This window comes from Topomyia yanbarensis, chromosome 3 (genome assembly GCF_030247195.1).
Source record: "Topomyia yanbarensis strain Yona2022 chromosome 3, ASM3024719v1, whole genome shotgun sequence".
Lineage (NCBI taxonomy): Eukaryota > Metazoa > Arthropoda > Insecta > Diptera > Culicidae > Topomyia > Topomyia yanbarensis.
In genome coordinates, this window is record NC_080672.1 from 417,348,837 (window position 1) to 417,372,610 (window position 23,774).

The 23,774-nt window shown below is 47.5% G+C and overlaps 1 protein-coding gene across 2 annotated transcripts in view; it reads right to left on the reverse strand.

The window, feature by feature from the left end:
* The window catches only part of LOC131691785 (protein piccolo), a 267,985-nt gene that overhangs the window by 11,153 nt on the left and 233,058 nt on the right, over window positions 1–23,774 (reverse strand). For both annotated transcript variants that reach the window (XM_058978418.1, XM_058978419.1), the window contains 2 exons: window positions 14,107–23,161; window positions 13,662–14,049 (listed from right to left, as the gene is read on the reverse strand). In XM_058978418.1, coding sequence (XP_058834401.1) covers window positions 13,662–14,049; window positions 14,107–23,145 — 9,427 coding nt within the window. In that variant the 5' untranslated portion in view covers window positions 23,146–23,161. The remainder of the gene's footprint in view (window positions 1–13,661; window positions 14,050–14,106; window positions 23,162–23,774) is intronic.

The window sequence follows — 23,774 nt, forward strand, 5'->3', positions numbered from 1 at the left end:
TTCCGTAGCAGTGACGGCTTAGATGTCTTAGCTTCAGAATGTAGAAGAACTACCGATCAGCATATCCACCTTGTCGGGAGTGTGGAACGGTGGATCAGCTAGGACTATTCCTTCCGGAAATTGACATCCACTGATGCTGATCTTGGTGGTTACGATTTTTTTCAGACCAGACACTTGAGATTGCAGAAAAATGTAGCGACTTCGCAACTCACTGATTCCGATAATGGGAACATTGGCTTCTTGACATTCAAACGGTTGGCCATTTCATCCGTAATAAAGCTTACTTGGGAACCGCTATCGAGGAGGACCCGACAGAGATGAGGCTAGCCGTGTTTGTCAATAACATCTACCACAGCGGTGAGCAACAGTACGGTTTTCGCACTGGTAGCGAAATAACTGGAACAGGATGTAGACACTTGGTGGTCTATCGTAGTGGGTGCTTTCGGTACTTCGACGAACGTCACGCTTTGGAACCGGCACCACATCTTCATACAACAAAGTGTGGTGACGAGCCTTACACTTGCGACACGATGCCTTGGAGGAAGAACAACTTCGGGTGAGGCGTCCTTTTCGTAGGCAGTTGTAGTAAAGCCCAGCGATTCGCGCAGTTTCTCTCATCTGGGATTTGAACAAAGAGGTAAAGGTCGAGCACTAGAAGTTGCGGTGGGCGCAAGTCACAAGCCGGCTCGGTCATCATTGGGTTTGCTGAGGCTTTTCTGGGATGGTTTCGGCCATAATGCTGTTGGCTTTGGATTACTCACTGCTGGAACTTGTATCTGGTGCGCAGCTTCACAGTTCTCCAGAATTTGGGCTCTGGATGTCAGGAAGTTGCTGGTTTGCTCGTAATTTGGTTTCGTTGTGTGGATTCCCAAGCCTTTCGTGCCGACTGGTCGAGAATTCACAAACAAGAACGCAGTCATGTGCTCCGACACGTCGGTCATCTCTTGCTTAAGGTAGCGTAGACTCCCTACGTGGCGGGTAACCTCGTTCACCAGTGATCGCAACTCTTTGTGATATTCGGACGTCATCTTCTTGAGGGGCAGAAAACCCCAGAGGGGTGATTCCACAATCATACCTACGAATCGCTCGGTGAGAAGGACTTAGACTTGTTGGTAACTACTCTCGCTAAGCACCTTGGCGTCTGGTATTCCGGATTCTTAACCGACGGGGACCTTGTCGAGGTGATACAGTTTCATCGCTTCAGTATCACTCGAGTTTGCCATCAGGTCCAAAAAAATGGCCTTGAATATCGGCCAGTTGCGGTAACTGAAGTAGGAATTGGCGCTTTTAGGAGCTGCTGTTGGATGATGGGTTGCGGCTTTGAACTCGCTGCTGAGACGGCTCGGTTCTTTGCAACCAGTAGCAGTTCCTCTACATTCGGTGAGATCAGGTCAAGAAGATCTTCGAGATCCTGGAATATTTCTATCAGTACCAGTGAACATTTCAACAGTAAAGCTTCTTCCTTAGCCTTATCGAAACGTGATCTTCTCCGGATCTGGATTTTTGGTCCCAGCATTGCCCAGATTCCCAACTGAACTCGTCAGACAACTACTCGAACGTCCTAGTTTAACCAGATAGACTACGTTCAGCCTCCTCACAGTGCGAAAAGGACCGGGTAGAGTTCCTTCCAGAAAATGGGCCCTAAGGACCAGGTGGCTTTCTCTCTCAATTCTAGGGAAGATATTACCCATCTTCAACGGAAACCCGGAGAACTGGCCTATCGTTGTTAGCAGCTATGAGCAGTCGACGACGACGATCTATGGCTATTCGGATGCGGGGAACCTCATTCGCCTACAACAATTCTTGAGGTGCATTGCTTTGGAGTCGGTGAAAAGTACAGAACGCAATCAAAACCCTACGTACAGTGTACGGCAGACAAGAACTCTTAATTTGAACTCTTTGGAACAAGGCTCGATTTCAGACACTGGTGCAATTTGGACCACTTAGCAAATCTAATGATGATGCAGGAGCCAGTAGAGAAACTTCCTGGATCGATGCGACTGAGCTGAGCTGAATTTAAGAGGAGGCACACAATCAATCAATTTAGGAACCTTTGAAGAGTTCATGTCAGGACTTCTGATCGCTGTCAGCGAGGTAACCTATGATCTTCCGGGATTTACGAACACAGTTCGAACCGACCAGCGGAAACCGAAGAATGCTGGTATCATCAACACCCACTCAGACGTACCGGAGTCTCCAAACTCAAAAGTTATCACGTGTCCGGGTGCCCTCAATCAGGGCCGTCGAGAGCCGCGCCGGGCCCCGGGGTTTGAAGTACTGACGGGCCCTACCATATATGACTTCTTATTTCAATATCGATTAGAGAAACTATACGGATGCAACCGTTTCAATTAAACTATTTGTTATGAAAATTGTTTATTTGACACGATTCAACGCGTTAGCTTAACAGAGTCGTCAGTATTTTAAACATGTAATAGATGGAAAAAATAAAAATTAATAAAGGAATATTTGTGTCTGGCCATTAGAATGATTTGCGTCCGATTTACCATTCCAATTGGAAACCTTTTTTGTGGCATTGCCATACAGTCCATATCGGCATTGTTCATGCTCCCTTGACGCACATTAATGCTGCCCAAAATCAGAGCTTAGAAAAATTGACATCCCTTCGTGAGCTTGAAAGAGAAACAAAATTCAATTAATGCCCGGCGCGATGAATCGAATGTTTGGTTTGTTTCCCTCGTCCTTTGCTTTTCGGTACAACGCATTCATGTTCGCATATGTTCGGTTTCAGGAGCAAACTGAATCTTGTTTCTATGCTAGCTCGTCGCTGTGCTGTCTTATGACAAGCGCCATTTAGCACATTTCGAGAAAAACGATTTTTAAAGTATGAGATTGAATATCTTGAAACTTAGAAATTGCACAAACAATTCAAAGAAGGCAATTGATGCTTCTATCTATTCTGTAATAATCTCTCAAATATTACGAAGATCGGTTGACTATGTTGCGAGTTTTCACTATAAATGTAAACAAAAGTCACACTTACACGTGTCATAGGCGTGTATTGATGACAAAATTTGTATACACACTAACCCAGCCCAAACTTGTTCAGTAATTTCTTTTGACGACTTGCACAGTAAAGTGATATTTTTAAGGAGCTGTCAGCAAATTGTTTAAAAATTTGCAGAATAGTTTTCATTTTTTAGCGGCTTTCAGTAATTTTTCGAATAATTTACTGAAACCCGCAATATTTTTCACAGAATTTACCGAACCTCGTCAAAAACTTACAAAACAGGTACATCAAATCATCTGTCAAGTCGCCATTTTCAGAGGAAACTGCTGACTGACCAGTGTTTTTTGACGTTTGGATAGAACGGATAGCGGAGAGTTCGGTACCAAATTGTTTTACTGAATTGATTACCGAACGGTTTGCTGTTCAAAACCCCAGGAAAATTTTACTGTACCCAGTAATTTAAATTAAGTGTGTAGGGTGTCATAATCGTGCATGGAAAATTTTCCATAGAAAAAATCAGCAATTATTAACTTTTATTCATATCTTTGGCTTCATTTGGTCTATGAACAATCGATGAGATGCATTTTGAAGGAAATGAGTGAGGGAATCTAGAAAAAAATAGTTATTTTTGGTTACAGTGTTGCCAAATATGCTACATTTCCAGTTTAAAACTTAACTTGCATTTTTCTCACAATTCGTGCATTTTTGTTTTGAAAATGAGTATGCCATTGTGTTTCTCAGATAGTTTTACATATAAAAACATCTCTTACATCAAGATAATTTGAGCCAATCCCTAGACACAGTCAATTGAAGTAAAAAATGAAAAATTTCTCAACACGTTTCTCGCTATATCTCAGTAACCAAGCAGGTTGTCAAAATTTTGTAAACGCCACTTTGCACAGTGGCTCAAAACAGCGTTTTGAGGTACTTAATTCACTAGAGTCAAAACTGTCCATATTATCGATTTCACATATTCTACAATGTTTGTGTGTGTAAAAAGCGCCATCTTTTGGTAATATTATTTTTAAAAAAAATGATCATGGTAGGCTACAGAAAATTTAACTTTTGAACCGAAAGAGATAGCGCTTGGCTGCCTTCGAGAAAGTTGTAGAGGAGAGTATTTTTATAAATTTTGCAGAAGTCATGTTGTCTCTGTCACTCATAGTTTTCGAGTTATGAGAAGTTCTCTATGGTGAACTCCTTCATTTCCTATTTTTACTCATAACTTTTTTATTTCTGATTTTTCGCATTAACAATGTTCTGAGGTATTTTTTATCATCATAAACCATACAACTTTTCCGAAGAGACCAGATAGCTGTGAATGCTGTGTAAAGACTTATAGCTGATTTTGATTTAATTTTGGCCTGTTTTTGAACCCGTGTGACTTCACTATCGGCAAAAATTGTAATTATACTATCAATTATTCTAATAGGACTAGGTTTCACCTACAAAACGAAGGTAAAATTGTTTGTCCATAAGCACCCGTTCAAAAGTTATACACTTTGAAACCTTTATGTCTGGCCTTCCTGAAGTCGCGTGAATGGCTCACTGAACGAGTAGGCGCTGGTGTTCAAAGACGCTTTCGCTTGATTTCCTGAGTGACGCGCACTCTGTGTACTAGTGCGTCTACCGGAAGGTTAACACTGATATTGAATGATTTTCCAATGGGTGCATTAACCGGCTGGATATTTTCAAATATTTCAGACTGTGGTGAAGGCAGCAATTTTATGCATAATCTTTTTTGCCCTGAAGCTAACTTTCATACGATAATCTGGACTGAGATGAAATTGTATGTCACCCATTGGAAATCGGTTTTGGAATCAGTTGTTACATTTGCGCTGACATTCAGAGAGAAAACATTCCGAATGCGATGACTGGGATCCAACAGTGAAATCTGCTGTTAAAAGACTGAGACAGAGAGTTGTGAGAGAAAGAATTTCAACTTTTGGTGGAAACTAATGGGTAGAATAAGTATCTAGTTAAATTCCCATATTTTCTGCATCAAATGTGTACACTGCAACCTCCATTTACGAACCAAGCCAAGGGTTCGTAAATTAAATTAGTTCGTTTTTTGGGATTTAGATCGTAAAAAAAGTTCGCTTCACATTCTTATTAAAATTCGTTGGTTGAGCAATATTATCGATAACCCTAACAATATGGGTATTTTCGGAACGGGCTTGACAAGTACATGATGAAAATGGATATTTGGTACCTTTTTGAAATCCAGGATGGAGACTTCCGATTGAACAATAATCTCGATAACCCTAACAATTTGGGAATTTTTGAAAAGGGCTTGACGAGTAGATGATAGAAACGGTAGCTTGGAGCTATTTCGAACAATATCTGTATAAACTATGAGGGTATTTTTAAGCGGGTTTGATGAGTAGATGAGCGATGCCCTTTTGAAGGCCAATATAGCGTCTTCTGGTTGAGAAAAGTTTTCTATAATCATATCATTCGCATCACAAATCACTATACCTATATCGATTATATGATTATCTTATTTCGAAAACGTCAATATTTTAGGTTATAATGATGTCTTAACTGGAATTCGCCATCTTGATTTTCAAAATACATTGATTTTCGTCATCTACTCATCAATCCTATTCCGAGAATATCCAACTTTTATTAGTGACAGTTAGCTAGGAATATGATAAATTGTATACCACTTCATACTGCACACTTTGAAAAACACTTGCGATAAATGAAACCAGAATGGTTCAATTGCACTGTTAAATGAATCTGATTGGGTTACGTTCACCTACTTCAGAAAACCATTGGAACGTATTTGATTGTAATATATTTGCAGTGTTAACAGAAACAATAAACTTCAACAATTAAATTAAAATAAATTTAATTCGGTTAAAAATGCGGGCCCCCAAAACAGACCCGGGCCCCAGGGTAGTTGCCCCCCCTGACCCCCCCTCTCGTCGGGCCTGCCCTCAATTCAAAGCAGCGAGCGTAGGCGAACGGTGGAAATTGATTCAGTAGAAAGGCATATGCAGTAGATGCCTGAACTAAGTAGCGGTAAACGGCCATGACAGTCGTGGACTGGATGTGGAACTGAAGGATATCGACACACACATCACTCTCTTCCCCACGAACCGTAACGTTAGTGTTTCTGCTAGTCACGTTTCCTCTGGAGAATTGACCACTGCTTCGTGTATTACCAATGGTTATGTACGGGAAAAGGGACTCTCCAGTTACATTCGCTTTCATAGAAAATGGCTCCTCGTATGCCCTTCTAGAACAGTCGATCGCGCAGATGCTTGACGTTTCCAGCCTAAAAGAACCGTTGGCCTTATAGTGGACTGGGAACGTGACTCGAGTTGAGTCCGAATCATGTGCTGCTAGACATTTCCGTCCAAAACGGGGTTCCACGGTTTCACTTGAACAATGTCCACATAGCATGTCTCCTGAAACCCTGAAGTACCATGATCTAGCATGCAGCTATCACGATCTGGTATGCGTGGCCTCCCATTGCAAGACTACGAACTGGTCCAGACACACTTGCTTATCGGGTTGGACAACCTGCGACTCTGTGTTCATCTAATACTTCATGAAGAAAAGCCGAGAAACCCGCTCGGCTGAAGGCTGAAGCATTTACGGATGCATCCCCGGGCGACCAACCTCGATAGCAGTCGTCAACTTCCCCGTTGGAGCGATTTCCGATGCGGATCGCGAAATGAACGAACAGCTTTGTGACTAATTCGCGCTGGAGATGTTATGGTGTCGACACCACGAAAGCCACAGCAGAACTTAAAGACGAAAAACGAGCGAGGCGGATCTTGCAGGAGACAACCCGGAGAAATGGGAACCGGTTTCGAAGGTGGGCTCTTATGGAACACAGATAACCCAAACTTTCCCGATAGCTACTCAATGGCAGTTCACCGAATGGTGTCGTTGGAGTGAAGATTTGAACGAGAACCATTGCAAGGTGAGAAGGTTCGGGAACAGATGGTGGAGTACGAGCGGAAGGGCTCGGGTACACATGACAAGTCCACCGAGAGACCTCTGTAGATGCGAATCGGACGTGGTATCTTCCTCTTGAAGTTGCGATAAATCCTAAGAAACCTGATCCGATACAGCGGCGAAAATAGAGGCGACTCCTCTTCCGCAAGTATTGTGCCAATTTCGACAGCTTCCGGTTGCTGTGGGTTGAGACAGAATGGAAATGTTCCATCAAGTTCGCTTTCCCGACTGCCAATCGCACCGCTTAATATTTCGAGATTGTCCACGCGATTGTCAACATTATGGACGTTTTCGGAGCGACTAGCTTACCCACGACGGTCCAGTTCTTGAAGAACCTTAGTGCTCGAGAGTTTTCCCGAGAATTCCCACGTTCTACAGCCGCTATCCTGAACGAATACTACGTGGACGATTACCTGGCCAGCTTCAGGACGAATAAACAGGCTATTAAAGTGGCCAAAGAGGTTTAGCTGGTGCACTACAGAGGCGGTTTCACATTACGTCACTTCTTGTTGAACGAGGTGGTTGTCCTGTGGGGGGTCGGTGAGCTTGCTGAAGTAGCTAGAAATCTGACTCTGGAGAGAGTGGGAAACTCTGAGTCAGTGCTGGGAATGAAGTGGTTGCCGAAAGATGTACACTTTTGCCAGGCGAGGTAACCTTCAGAAAATTCTGGACGAGGAATACATTTCCACCGAACCAGAGGACCCTTTTGGTTTCATAGTGCTTTTTTTTCTTGTTCACGAGAAAATTTTGATGCAGGACATCTGAACTGGATAAACAGGATGGGATGAACAGATTTCACAGGACGATTGATGGCGACAATAGACGAAACTGTTCCCGGACCTGGACGAACTACGAATCCAGTGCTGCTACTTGCAACCGTCCTTCCCGAAAACCTTCGATAATCATGAATTGTACGTATTCATGTGTTGCGTACTTTTGTTTAGAAGTAGAGGAGAAAGTGCAAGTGGGATTCGTCGGTGCCAAAACTACGGTTGCTCCGCTGAAACCGCAGTCGATCCCAAAACTTGAACTGATGACGACTTCACTCGGTTCCCGATCACAAGCCATCACTCGTTCCCGATTACCCGGCAGTTTGTGTGGACTGATTCAACAGTGAGTTTCGTATGGATCAAATCAAAACATCATCGCCGGTATTAACAATTCGTCGTAGTGCGTGTCGAATGGCGACCTAACCGAGGTATTGGAAACATGGCTCTTCAAAACTTAACTTAGCGGATCTGGCAGCAAAATGGAAACTTGGGTCGCACTTCTCGATGAGCATTCCGTAGTTTCGACCACAAGATATTTAAAGAAACTTGCGAAAACCTTCGTTACATCCATTTCAATCTGGATTATTTCACTCCGATCATCAAAGTCCGACATCTTGAGCCGACATCTTGAGCTCGAAATGCTCACCCAGAATGAGCTACAACGCACTGAATACGCGCTGTGGAGGATGGCGCACATCAAGGCCTTCCTGGACGAAATTCCTGTACTGGCAAAGTCCCAAGGTCAACTAAAAGACCATCACTGTGTTGTCGACAAGTCCAGTTCAATATTCAAGACCTGGCCAAGACAACAGCATTTTGCGGTTGAGCCTCAAAACTTTTCTCATTGTAGACTGGTATCATCGCTGTTCTCGTCACGTCAACCGAGAAGCCATCGTCAACAGGATTTGTCAACGCTTCGAGAACGCCAAACCTAGGTCGCTTGTGAAGAATGTTGCCAAGAACTGCATCTGATTCCGCGTGACGAGAACGGTCCTAAAACTACCAGCCAGGGATCCGCTTCCAGAGATGCGACTGACAACCTTTGTTCGACCATTTACTTTTGAACCGGTACTAGCTAAGATGGGTAGTCCTCTTCACCTGTCTGACAACGAGAGCCGTGCACATGGAAGTAGTGCATTCTCTAAGAGCACGGAGCTCTGCACAATGGCAGTACTGCGATTCGGCAAATGGCACAGTCGTTCGAGCCATTAGTGATGGGAATACAACAGCGGAGCTGGTTTTGGCCAATCCCTATACCGCTCCACTGGTAGAGACTGACACTGAGACCTAAAAGTGGCAAGGACGAATTTACGTCGAGTCAAGGAAAGGATGTGTTCGAGGTCGTCTATCAGTGGAGAATCATTGACTTCCAATATCCGAGCTTGCCGGCTAGGAACAACGCTATTCGAACTAAGTGAGTTACAACTCCTCAATTAGAATGGGTGAACTGAGACTAAACAATGTTTACTTTGCAGAGAATTCATCCCCGAAAATAATCTTCCCCTAGGGGTCGATCGTTACCGGAACCGCATCTTCATAACAACTCCCCGTTGGAATCCCGGTGTACCTGCCACTCTTTTCTATCTGCCACTACCGGTGTAAGACCCCAGCATCCCGCTGATCCCCTACCCAGACTGGAGTTTCCACACCAGCCCGAGGAATCCGGATTGCGGCAAGCTAGTGTCCGTGTACCGAATCTTCGTTGACGAGTGCGATCGACTCTGGGTACTGGACGCTGGAGTTATCGATACCCTTACCAATCTACAGCAAATATGTCCAACGAAGCTGCTTGCCTTTAATCTGCAAACCGATGAGCTACTGTTCACCTACGTTCTACCCCCGGAACAGGTTAAACAGGACTCGTTGCATACTAACGTTATCGTTGATAGCCGAGATAATCAATACGAAGACGCTTTCGCGTACGTTGCTGACGTCTGGCGCTACAGCATCACGGTTTTCAGTCTACCTGAGTTCAGGAGCTGGAGAACCACAAACTATCTGTACAATCCGAGTCCTTTCGCTAGTGATTATAACTATTTGGATCTGAACTTCCAGTGGTCGGATGGAGTGTTCGGAACATCGCGATGGGGATCGTATGTTATTCTATCACCCGATGTCAAGTTATACAGAATTTTAAGTCCCGGCTTCGGTGCTTCAGAACGGAACTTTTTGGCAGAACTTTGGACTGGCTAAGGCTTTCCAGCCGATTGGTAGTTGAGGCAAGGGTGGGCAATCTTCGACCTCCGGGCTAGCCCGGAATAATGTCCAGTTCTTTACTTTGGTTCAGCAGAGTGGAGTTGGTTGTTGGGATATTGCTAAGCCGTACAATCAAAACAATCTCGGTGTGGTGGAGAAGAATCTGGACAAGTTGACCTTCCCGAATGATCTGAAGGTAGACCGTGAACAGAAACAGTTCGTGTGAATGATCAGCAATAAGCTACCGGTTTTCCTGTACTCGAAGTTGAACTACACGCAGATTAATTTCCGGGTGTTGATCGCGGATGTTCAGTCGGCCGTGCTGAACACGGTTTGTGATCCGAGAACTGCGCCGAATCTGGCCTATAAACAGGATTCGGAGTGTGACCAGTAGGTTTAAATTGTTGGACGTGTGATGTTGAATCGTCGATTTTCAACGTGTACGTGTGTAAACACAATATATTGATAAGGTATTTTTGAACGTGATCGCTTAAAAGCTACAGCTCTAGGGGAGCCAAGAGACCCGATCGGTGCGAAATACCGACTAGGCTGGAGTATCTACGGATGCATCCCGGGCGACCAACTTCAACATAAGTCGTCAAATTCCACAGTGGAGCGATTTCAGATACGGACCGCGAAATGGACGAACAGCTTCGTGAGTACTTCGTGCTGGAGAATGATGGTGTCACCACCACGAAAGTAACACTAGAACCTGAGTACAACAAGTGAGCGAGGCGGATCTTGCAGGAGACAACCAGGTGCTTGGAACAGAGCGGGAACCGGCTCCGACGCTGGGCTATTATGGAACCCCAGCTATCCCGATAACCACCCAATGGCAGTTCGCCGTATGATGTCGTTGGAGCGAAGATTTGAACTAGAACCATTGATAGGCGAGAAGGTTCAGGAATAGATAGCGGAGTATGAGCGGAAGGGCTCGGGTACACAGGGCAAGTCTCGCCGAGTTGACCTTCATGGATGTGAATCGGGCTGGGGTATCTTCTTCTAGGAGTTACCACCAATCTTAAGAAACCTGACAAGCGAAAGTAGACGGAGTATCCTTCAATTCGAAACTGATCCTGATTCAATTCGATATTGGGTCCTGATCTACTGACTCATCTTCCGTTTTCGACAGTTTCCGGTTGCAGTGTGTGGAGACGCAATGGAAATATTTGCATTCCCGACTGCCCATCCGAGACTACCCAGTGGATTGTTCAAACATCTACATTATGGACGTGGCCACTTTCGAAGTGACTGGCTTGCTCGCTACGACCCAATTAGTGAAGAACCTTAATGCTCAGGAGTTCTCCAGAGAATTCCCGCGCACTATGGCCGCTATCCTGAACGAACGCTACGTGGATTACCTGGACAGCTTCAGGGCAATTAAAGAAGCTATTGAAGTGGTCAACTAAGGTTAAGCTGGTGCCTTCCAGGGGCGGTTTCACATTACGTCACTTCATGTCGAGCGAGGTGGCTGGTCTGCGGGGGATCGGTGAGCTAGCTGAGGAAGTAGCTAAAACTTTATTCCCAGTATCGACTCAAAGTTTTTGCCTCTCTCCAGAGTCGGATGGAGGGAGGGAAAACTCTGAGTCGGTGCTGGGAATAACGTAGTTGCCGAAAGATGTACTCCTTTGCCATGCGAAGAGACCTCCAACAAATTCTGGACGACGAATACATTTCCACCGAACCAGAAGTCCTGAAGGTCGTCATGAGTTTGTTGGACCCTCTTGGTTTCATAGCGTTTTTTTTTCTCGTCCACGGATGTAGGACATCTGGACTAGAGGAACAGATTACACAGCATATTCACGAGCGATGGTGACAATGGACGAAACTGTTCCCGGAGCTGGACGAACGAATCCAGCGATGCTACTTTCAGTCGTCCTTCCCGAAAACCTTCGGTAGTCTTGATCTGCCCGTTTTCGTGGATGCTAGCGAATTGGTGTATTCATTTATTGCGTACTTTCGTTTAGAAGCAGACGAGAAAGTGCAGGTGGCATTCGTCGGCTCCAAAACTATGGTTGCTCCGCTGAAAACATAGTCGATCCCAAAACTTCAATCCCAAGACCGGAATGCTAAACACGACCAGAAGACACCACTCGTTCCCGATTACCCGGGAGTGTATGTGGATTTATTCAACAGTGAGTCTCACATTGATCAAGTCATCAGCTCATCACCGGTATCAACAATTCGTCAGTTAGACACCAGATGCCCGAAGAACTATCGGTTCCGGAAACTTGCGAAGAACTTCGTGCCATCCATTTCAATCTGCTTCATTTCGCTCCGAACATCAAAGTCTCTCGGTTTAGCTCATGGACCAGTTACCTCGACAACCTACTTCGGAAGAGCAAGCTTCGACATCTGGAGCTCGACAACGAGCTTCCTGGATGAGCTACAAAGTCCCAAGGCCAACCAAAAGCACCGTCGCGCAGTGTTATCGACAAGTCCAGTTCAATATTCAAGACCTGGCGAATTCATAGAGGATAACAGCAATTTGCGGATGCGCCTAATTGTAGACTGGTATCAGCGCCGTTGCCGTCACATCAACCGTGAAACCATCGTCAACGAGATTCGCCAACACTTCGAGGTCGCCAAACTCAGGTCGCTCGTGAAGAAGGTTGCCAAGAACTGCATCTGGTGTCGCGCGATGAAAGCGGTTTCAAAACCACCAACACATGCCCATCCGCTTCCAGAGATGCGGCTGACAGCCTTTGTTCGACAATTTACCTTTGGGCCGGTACTAGCTAAGGCTGGGTCGTCCTCTTCACCTGTCTGACAACGAGAGCCGTGCACATGGAAGTAGTGCATCTTCTAAGAGTACGGAGTCCTGCGCAGTACTGCGATTCTTATTCGGCGGAAATTGAATCCACTACCCGAGAACTCACCTTCACTAGTTCGGAAGTAAATTGGAAGTTCATCCCACCGGCAAATGGGTGGTACTTGGAAGAGACTCGTACACTCGGTGAAAGTTGGTGCGATCTGGGAAGAACCTCGCAAACTGGACGACGAGACACTAGAAACCGCTCTTTACGAAGCAGAAGTGATGATCAACTCGAGGCCGCTCCCGTACATACCGCTAGAGTCAGCTGACAAAGAAGCGTTGACACCCAACTACTTTCTTCTGGGCGATTCAACCGGCAGCAAGATCCTTTCGGTGGAACCTGTAGATCAGGGCGCAACCCTTCGCAGCACCTGGAAGTTAACTCAGTATATCACTAACCAGTTATGGGTGCGGTGACTGAAGGAGTATCTTCCGGGTATCACCCGGAGAAGTAAATGGTTCGAGGAGGCCAAAGACCTGAAGATTGGCGATCTGGAGCTGGTGGCTTACGAAACGGAGTGGAATCAGTGAATTTGAGGACGCGAACGAAGATGTGCTCCCGGCCGAGTGCGATAAGCGCTGGTCGGGAACACTGCGAAGACCAGCCACAAAACTGTCTGTATTGGACGTCGTAGAACTTGTCGTGAACCTGACTTACTGGTTCAAGCTGTTCCGGATTGTTAGCAGGATTACGAATGGGGGAATGTTGTGCAGTGAGCAACACTCATCGCGACGCCTGATCGACCAGCCCACAGCGATGTGTCGACTGTCATCCGGTTGCAGGAGAATAGCAACTGGCACATAAAGGTCATTGACTATTCGTGGAACAAGAAGTGCTTCAATGGTAACCTATGATATCTACGAAGCTAGAAACTGTCTACTTTCCCGATTTCGGACTGCCCTACGAAATTTACCCCCATCGCTACGCAATACATACCGTGCATCTTCCAAGGTCCATCCATCTTCCAGCCGGTTTTCAGCGGGCTCAAACTTTGAATGTCGTACAAATGATTCTCCAGAAAGAGCGCCATTTCGTTGTTTTCTGCCAGCTGAATCGGTGTTTGTCCGGCATACGTCGCTAGCATCGGGTCTGCTCCGAATGCCAGCAGTAAGCGTACGACTTCGATGAACGAATTCTCGACTGCTTCGTGGAGTGGTCGAACTCCGGAAGGGGCAGTTTCCGAGTGACTTGCTCCGTACTGCAGGAGATAGTTGCATATATCCAGGTGTCCTTTGGCGCAGGCCTCGTGCAGTGGAGTATATCCAGCATTGTCCTTCAGATCCGGATCCATCTCCAGGCGCTCCAAGCAGTAGACAATCACGTCCTGGAAAAGTTTATTCAATTAGTTCACTAAATTAAGCTGTATCTTCATTATACTTACGGTGTACCCGAGCCGAGCGGCTTTGTGCATCACACTTTCACCGACTCCTTTGTTCAAAACCCAGCTACGAATCTCCTTGCTGATGTGCGTCTCATCTTTCGAAACGAGGTTCTCAAACACCGAGGTGATCTTCTTTTTCGGCACTACTGGAGTGCTGCTCTCGTTCACCGGTTGCGGTTTCTTCTTCTTTCGAATGTAATCGAACCCCGAACTACCTTTCCGCCTACTCTTGTGCTGCTTTTTCTTTCCAATACTTTTGAACGAAACCGGCGTTGCCAAATCTCTCTCGGAAACTACCGAAGGTGTGTCACATTCCTCGGTAACTCTGCCTAGCTCCTTCAGCACGCTATCCTGGGTTTCATCGTCTAAATCTTCGATCTTTACCTTCGTTGAAGAACCCGGCTGCTGTCCAGAGGACAGCGCCCGAGCCTTCTCCTCCTGAGCTTTCTTCTGCGCTAGAAACGTTGCCACGTTGTTACTTTTCGTAAGCATTTCGTTATACATTTCATCGTAGGTTACATTCTTCAGCTGCTGCATGCATCCAAGGGGCGGAGCTGACTGCGGCCGCTCATCTTCCCCGCCGAAAACCTCCCGAATGATTTCCTTGCTTTGCATCACCTTCTGCTCGGTTCGAGTTCGGGATTTCATAATCGCTGTATCGAACAGAGACTTTTTCTTTCGATTGAACAGTGCTTCACTCTCCGCTCCAGGCGTCGGAAGCAGTTCAAATTCCGCCTTAGGCTTCGAAGCCTCCTTGTCATTGTTCGCCTTTGACTTTTTCGCCTTCGCTAGCTTGACGTGCCGAAGCATTCTCTCGTGAAGAAGCTCAATAATCGACGAGAACTTCTTATTTCCGTCGATCTTCTTTTTCTCCTCCTGTTGCTCAGTGTTTAGTACAGCACTTTTACTGGCCTGCTTCGAAGCGGCCTTTGTTTTGACCTTCTTACCGGTCGGTGTATCTTTCTGATTGATTTTCCTCACTATCTCCGAAAACGTTTCCGATTCGTCACTGTGATGTGAATCCAAATCCGGCAGGGAGGCGGAGATTCTATGCACGTACTGTCGACCACCGATCATGATCAACTGTGGAGGCACTTTCAGGGATCTCTTAAACTCGTAAAGCTCCTTCTCCCAGCCTGGGTAAAAATTTTCGCTTGTATTTTCCGTTGCGCAATCTTTCGATGTCTTCTTCGGCTGACGGCCGCGTTTCTTTTGCGGCTCCGCCTTGACATTCTTCTTCTCCGCTGCTCCGGACTGTTTCGCCGGCGTTCTACTCTCCAAACTATTTCCTCTCTTGGAAGCCGATGAAGGCGCTGATGTCTCCGAACACTTCTGCTGCTTTCTGGACCTTAAACGCTCGGAAACAGTTTCAGCGTCACTTTCCTCGGAACTATCGGATGCGGAGGTGGTCTGCAACTTTGACACCTTTCTGCTTCGTTTCTTAGTACCAATTGATTTACAGTCGGAATCACTATCAAGAATTCTTTTCTTGGTAGCCTCCAGCTTAGCATTGAGAGTCCCCCTCCTGCCTTTCTGGGGTGTAATGTTCTCCGACTTTTTGCGTTCTTTGACGCAATTTTCCACTATTTTATCATTTCTCAACACTTTACTATTGGACCGACGTTTTTCTAATTCCAACTTACTTTTCGATCTCGTCATCGTTTCCAGCTCTTCCACCGAAGACTCGGAACTTTCCGAAGACTCTTCTACCACTTTCGACTTTGACCGGGCCCTTGTTTTCACCAACTTCTTAGCACCTTTCTTCGTATCTTTCTCACTCTTCTCCGACTCATTCCCGCTTAACTGAGCGTCAGTCTCCCGATTCTTCTTCCCATTAACCGACTCCTTCGGTTTCACATCATTGCCGTCACTATCGGACGGTGCACCCACCCCATTCCCACGTTCGCTCTTAACCTCCGGTGCTCTATCCTTACTACCCGGCGTTCGGGCTTTAGAATCATCTTCATCCGAGCTCAAGTCACTTCCATTTTCCTGCTTGATTTGCGATTGACATCTGCTCACCCGCTTCACATTCGGCCCCTCCGATTCCGACGAGGTCTGCTCCATCTTCTTTCGCTTCCTCAAATCCCTCGCTCCCTCTTCTTCCTCTTCCTCATCTTCCCCGTCGGTGTTCACATCGGACAACTTCAACGGCACACTAGAACGATGCCTCAGCTTCCTCGCTCGCATCTTCGAACGCTGCACAACTCTTCTCGTATCCGACTCACTATCCGAGCTGCTCGATCGACCGAGTTTCGCCTCGTGACGCTGTTCCAACTCCAACCGCTGCTTTTCCCGGATATTGCGAGCGATCTTCTCCGATAGCTTTTCCATCGTTGAATTCCGTACCGCCAGAAGAGGATCTTCAGCTTCCTTCAGCAGCTCTCCAGCCGAGCTCGGCTGCTGTTGTTTCAGCAAATGCAGTGGTTTATCCTCATCGCTGGAACTGGAAAAATCCCCCATCATTTCCTGGGCTGCTGATTTAAGCACTTCTTGTGGTATATCGGCGAGTGCACTACTGGCCATTCCTGGTAGATCGCTGCGAAAGCTATCCTGTCCAGTCGCTTCGTTTTCCCGCTTTGCCACCATTCCACGTTTCCGTCTTCCTCGTTTCTTTCCGGTTTGCAGTTGTTCAACGAATTCGTTACAGGCGCTACCCCAATCCAGAATATCTAGGGCTGAGGTTCCCTCAATATCCGGCGGAGGTTCGATTGGTTCTTCTGGAATTTCGACGGGTTCCGGTTTCACCGGACTCGGTTGACGGACTGGTGATTCGTTGGTTGGCGGTGTCTGCTGAGGCGGCGTTGAAGCTGGCATATCGAAAGCCGGAATCGGTGTGTACGCTTTCATGGCACCTTTGGAACGAAAATGCGATGGTGGAAATGCACTGACGTCCGCCGGTTTGGATTCTTCCTCGGACATTTCGGAACTGGTTTGCTTGCGTAGCTGATTGATGCGTTCCTTCTGTTCCAGGCTGGTTCGCAGCTTGGATATTACGGATTGATCTGCTCCACGGTGCTGCGGGGATGGTGCAGACGATGTCTGGCTCAGAGATTCCTGGCTGGAGTGTAGAAGTGGTGGCGTACGTTTCTGCGGGTCACTGATCAAATGGGGGATATTTTCGTAGGATTTGCTGTGGTGGTTTTCCACAATACTTGGGGGACGTGCCACGTGGTTTGGGAGGTTGTAGAAGGCGTCTGATCGAGGCACGGTTTGCGGTACCTCGGGGCGTTTGTATGGGACGGGAGGTTGGCCACTGTATTGGATGTGCGAATGCATTACGATGGTCGAGGGCGTTGTTTGGTGGTTGTTTTGGTCAGGTGTACAAGATGATTTGTCTACCGGTGATCCGTAGTACTTCGAATCACCGTGGCCTTGACGAAAGGGCTCCGGTTTTGGGTAAAACTGCCGATCGTCCGGTTGACTAAAAGGAACCCTGTAGTCTCTTTGCTGCGGAGGTTCGCCAAGTCCTCGGTGCATCTCCTGCGGTTTATTCGGTTGGTAGCTGGTTATTACCGACGGGTGCGGATCCACTTGACGGATGTTCTGTTGAACGTTTTGTTGTAATACCGAGTGAGTGGGTGCCGCTGGTGAGGTATGGCTTTGTGTAGTCGTTAAAACCCCCCGAGTTATCGAAGGTGCCTCTGAACGCTTGTCAGTGTAATACACGCCTGCTGGTTGAGGGCTTGCCGGTTCATGCTTTATGGGCACGGAATAGTAGTCTCTTGGTGCGGCGGGCCCTGGATACGGTGGATGACGGTAGCTACTATCGTACGGTCGATGAAGGCTAGATTCTTCAACTCGGGGCACCTTAGTCGGGGATGTCTTCGGGATTGATTCGGCTGGTCGTTTCTTGGCGGGTGCCAAAGCGGATGGTATTCTAGTGGAAAACTTTCCAGCTTGCAGATCTGCAATCACCTCGGCCGAAGGGGAGGTTTGCTTCTTCAGCATACTCTCTACGAACTTGCGATCTTCGATGCGAGGATCGTTCATCGTTGGTTTCTGGGGTGCGCCAGGGTGCTTGCTGGGAGGTCGTCCAACTTCATGTGGTGGATAGTAAACGCTTCTACTGCTCGCAGAAGAAGTTGCTTTGGAATTGCTCGGGTAGTACGGGTCAGGTTTCGAGGAGGATCCCGGCTGTTGATAGGGATGCTGAGGAGCTGGAATTCCTGGAGGTAATCGATGGGGGTAAGGTCCTGGTGGAATCCCGTACGGGACTGGAAGTTCCCGATGTTCTGGAGGAGCAGGTCTCGAGGATGGTGCGGGATAGTGGTTTTCTTGTTGGTAGCGTAAGCTGGATCCTTCACCCGAGCCACCTACGGCTCGGTAGTTTGCAGACATATAGGCGTCCGTCCGTTTGTCATAGCCGGGAGGTATCGCGAGATTCGCCATCGGTTGCGGTTCCGGCTGTGAACTTGGTGCTGGTGACGATTTTGATGACGAGGATGCTGGCTGTTGTAGAGCATGTTGATGTGGTGGGATAGGCTGAGGTTCCCGTGATAGATATGGATGATACGGCTGGGCTTGACTTGGTGCCGGTGGCCGATTATCGACAGGTGGTCGTTCCGGGTGTTTCGGGATGTGCTTCTTAAAGTTTGGATTGAAGTTTACCCGCGGAACAACTTCCCGGCTGCGGCTGGAGTGAGCGTAATCATCGCTGGCTGTTGAATCTGCTTTAGTCTTGACCGTTTTCACTGACAAGTCCAGGGGTGATTCTCTTTTTGTAGTGCTTGTAGCTGGTGCCACAGTCGTGGACGACGGTGCTGCTGGTGCGATATTCGCAGTAGCAATCACTTTGACGGGTATGTTTTTACTAATTGGTGGCTGAATTACGGGGTTTTGGCGTTCATCTCGCACCGCGGGAATCCGCTCGGAGCTGTATCCAGAGGAACCTGGCTGTGGAGGTGTTGGCTGATGAGGCGGTTGGTAGTGCCATGCGGGATCTCTGCTTGGAGCTGGAGCACTTGGATGGGCTGAGTGTTGCTGAGGGTAAGGCGGCTGTGAGGCAGAAGCTTTCATCTGCGGTCCCGGTGGGTAGTGATGTCCTGGGGGATAATGCTCAACCGGTGGATGAGGTCTCTGTTCAGGGTAAGACGCACGAGGTCCAGCTCGCTCCTGACTGTAGTTGTTACTTATCACAGATGGTTGCTTCTCGGAAGACCGATCGTACGGAGAACTTGGATAGGAACTTTTACTGGTTGGTGGTATACCGTATTGCGTTGACGAAGTTGAGCTTTCATTCCCACTCGGAGGATATCCTGGACGGTGAGAAACTTTAGAAGATGTTGGTTGGCTTGGCGGATAGGCCGGTTGTTTCGAGGAGTGATATAAGGCGTCGTTGGACGCGTATCGCTGAGCAGGCGAGGGATCACGACTTGAAGGTTTGTAAAGCTGTGGTTCAGACTTCCGGATGTCTACGTCTGCGTTGATTCGAGGTGGGTATTGATATTGATTGTAGTAGTTGAGATTCTCCTGACTGTGTGTGTATCGCGAGGCGGCTATCGGTGCGGTTGGTGAAGGTTGCGTATGAACCACCGACGTCGATACAGCTCGGGATCTACCGTACTCATCAAGGTATGATTCTTGAGGTTTGTGTTCTATCACTGGTTTGTAGGCAGGATGCTGCCCAGCTGAGGGACCGGCATGTCGAGGATACTCGGCACTACCTCCAGGGTAGGGATGTCCCGGGTAAGGTTCAACCGGTTTTACAGAAGCCGCGTGTTTCTCCTTCATTTGATGCGCCTGGTAGACCTCAGCAAATTTCTGTTCCATATTGTAGTCCAAACCTTTGAAGCCTGGTTTGTAGCTTTCCTTGTCGATTTCTATACTAACCGCTCGTTCACCGCTAGAGCAAGGATAATACTGAGTATATTTTGTGATTGAATTCCCCGGAGCTGGCCCTGCAGTGCCGTAAGGCGAAGGCGATGAAGATGACGGGCTTGGCGACTTGTACCCGTGACTAGGTCCCGGTTGCATTCCGTACGAGTTTACCGGACTAGGTGAATTCTTCTGGTGCATAAAGTGGTTAGGACTTACTGACGAAGGAACCGATATGGGTGAGGAGTTGGCACTTCCACCATGTGGACTAGGAATTACGCGACTCTGGCTGGGCCATCCTGATGGTGGATGCATTCCTCCCAGTTGCTGTGGTTTAGGCGGTGGAATTGGAGCAGGACTTCGGTTTTGAGAATGCATGGGTGTTGGTGACGATGCGGCGGACGAAGCTGGGCTTATTGATTGTTTGTGATGCTCCGGTGGGGCATAGTACTTTGAGGGGGGTGTTGCAGCCGAGGGAGCTGCTCGGTAGTACGGATCGTATGGAGAACGGTCTCGAGGTATAGGTTCTGTGGGACGACCTCTGGGTTCGTCCGTTGGTCTGGCGGTCGGAGGAAGTCGGGCGCATGACTGCGGCGGCATTTCGTATGATTGTTTGAGCTTGAAATCCCGATAGAGGATCTCCTGGGATGACGCCATCATCTGAGCGTCCCGTTGCTCCGCCGATGGCGATCTTGGTCTCGGTGGTTGATGGTAACCTTGCGGAGGAACATGTGAACTCGTTGCGTGAGGAAGATTCACGGGAGGTCGACTCTCGTTTGGTTTCAGTGTTATGATGGTTCCCTCCTGGCGGAGTTGTTTCTCTTTGTGTTCGAGTCGAAAGTCAGGTTCCTTTGATTTGGGAAGCGACAGCGGAATTTCTGGATAGTACGGTTTTACGTTGTTTACAATAATTCCGCCAGGGTGGGTAACTGGTGCCGTTGGCACAGGTATCGGTTCTTTGCTCTTGCTTGGTTGGGGTGGATACGGTGCATATCCAGGGTAGACATGAGAAGGTGATTCGCTGGTCAGTGGAGGAGGTCCCTTCTGGCTAGCTGTTGGATACTGCTGAGAGTATCTATCTTTTTCACTCGACTGAGGGTACGGTTTTGAACTGTACTCTACTGCGGGGTTCCAAGTTTTTCCCGTTTCCGGTAGACTAGCGGAAGTCGATTTGTGTATGACGTGAGCTTTGGGTTCCTCCAGTTGCATCTGCATTTGGGTAGGTTCCTGGCGGTACAAACTAGGAGGGTAGGGCTTGGCGCTCTGCGGTTTCTCGATTCGGTAGTTGCTTAGACTAGGACCAGATGATTGAGAGATTGGTCCCTTCACAACGCTTGAGTGTGGCTGATTGGCCGTTTCTTGACGAGGAGGGTTCTTGAGCTGCAAATCGCTAATGTAGTTTCGCTGCTTACTAATCTCAGCGAAGGCAGCTTGGTTCAAATACGAGGCTCGATCATCCGGCCTCGCCGAAGGTGGTGGTGGTAGCGGCGGAGCCGAATGTAGCAACTTGGAGCTGAAACTTCTGGAGAAATCTGGATTGGCTATCTGCAATTCGTGAGACCGCGAGGTAGTGGTTGATACTGAAACAGCCGAAGCAGATGCCGGTGGAATACTGGAACTAGGCTGAGGAACACTTGTAGCTGGCATAATGCGACTAAAATCCGGAGTCTTCATCTGTAACTGACTAAGGCTTTTGGTGGAGGAAAAACTTCGATCCCGGTTCGATGTGGTCGATGTTGGAGTTGTCGTAGACAAGCTCGGTGCCGTGAAGACCGGTTTGCTAAAATCTGGCAGTTCAGCATAGTACATTGCCTTCGAACGCTTGGTAGGTGGACTCGGTGCGCTTGTCGGATGATCAGTCTCTTTGACGGGTTTTGATAGATCTATCGAGGAGGCAGTGCCGATCGTAGTAGCTGCGACACTTGTGTTGGAGGTTGATGCAGCTACCGTCGGTGCGGTAGTGGACCCCATAGGCCACTCCCGAAAATCCAACGAAGCACTTCGACTGTAGGTATCACTAACACTTTCTTCATGCACGGATTCACTACCACTTCCACTAATCTTACTTTCGGTGGAATGCCGTAACCGATTGCTAGATTCTTCTGTCCGATTCGATCGCAACTCGGTGTTTTCACTGTTCTTCATGTTGCTGCTACTATCACTACTGTTACTGCTGTTGCTGAACGAGGAACTTGGTTCCAACGACTCGGGTCTCGCACTAGAACACGCCGGTGGTGTAGTTTTGCTATCCAGTGTACCACCCTTGAAGCCTTCCTCCTTCGCTTTATCGTCCTGCCGCAGAGGACCTCCACCGAGGGAACCCCTGCACAGGGATGACGTCGTTGCCAACGTTGCTTCCCCGTTAGTACTGCTGACTCCGCTCATTATCAATCGACTATTCTCCAATCTTTTCGTGCTGTCTTGCATCCCGTTGAGGAGGGAGAATTTTATCACCTTGTGCATCAGGCTGCCACCTTCAACTTTCACCTCAATCTCGTCGTCGTTACCTTCGGTAACATCGAGTATGCTAAGATCACTGATTCCATTGATTTTTATTCTATTATCACTAGTGACGGCGCTTTTAACGCCGATGAAGCTGTTGCTATTGCTGTTACCATTACTAACGCTTGCACTACTACTACTACTACCACTACTGCCGCCATTACTCGTCGGTACGTCATTGTTTGGTTCGGCACTTTTAACACCTTCCGTTGTCGTCGCTTCTTCAGCGCCTGCTATGACTGTCGATGTGTCTGCGCTTGGTACGGTCGATTCTATCCTGTCACTAGCCGCAGCAGCACTACTGTCAATCTGTTTATTATCGCGCTTGTTGTCGATTACTGAAACAGAATCTTCTAGACCAGCTCTATTGTTCAGCGCCTGCGCGTCTACATTAGACGTGTCTGTGGTGGGAGAATTCGCTGCATTGCCAACCGGAACTTCATCAACAGGCGCTGGAATGGCTTCCGACGAAACTGCTGCGGCTTTTGGTGGTGGATTTTGTACGGCCGTGTCTGCAGCGGGAGCAAAATCATTTTGTGGTTGTGATTGCGGCGCAACAGCTTCCGATCGCTGATCGGGAGATTGACCTGATGTGTGCGCTTCTACTGTATCGGTTTTTATGCTGGACGGTTCCTTTTGAGCGGATTGGTCAATCGCTAACGGATCTGTCGCGTACTGCAACTGATCTGGCGGTGAGTCTACGAGCTGCGTTGATTGCATTTTTCATTTGTAGGTTCTGGAAGAGAGCAGAAAAAGAAAAGCGTTATTAGTTGAGGTGTGATTTGAAGGATTTGTTCGTCAGCAAGCGAATCCCTATCGCGCATCGAAGATTTCTGGTCACCCTGTGCAAAACGAACGAAAGTAAACACACGATGTTTTATTCTTTTTATTTTTAATAAAGCTCAACATTTTTTTTATTCAATTCGTTTATTTGATAAGGTACATTTGCTTTAGCTTAAAGGTCCCAATTTTGTTTTGTTTTACATTTTAAATTGCTTAAAACTAGGGGACTAAAGCTCAATATTGAGAAACGTCAAGAGAAACAAGGCGCGTTCTTTTTGCTAGTTTTTTATATACAGTCTGGTCCTTCTGGAACCGGAAACGGGAAAACCGCTGGTTGGATTAAGGGTGCCAACCTTCCATATTTATCTGGATTCTTCCAGATTTGTAAGCCTCGTCCAGACATACAGATATATTTTTGTCTGATTCAGATTTCAGAGGATTTGTCCAGATAGATCCATACAATTTGGACGAACTAGCTGATACAATATTCGACTCCGTCCAATCCAGCATGCCCAGAACCTATCCAAGAGAGTCGTCTACTGGTGGTGCCACGAAGTGGCCAATGT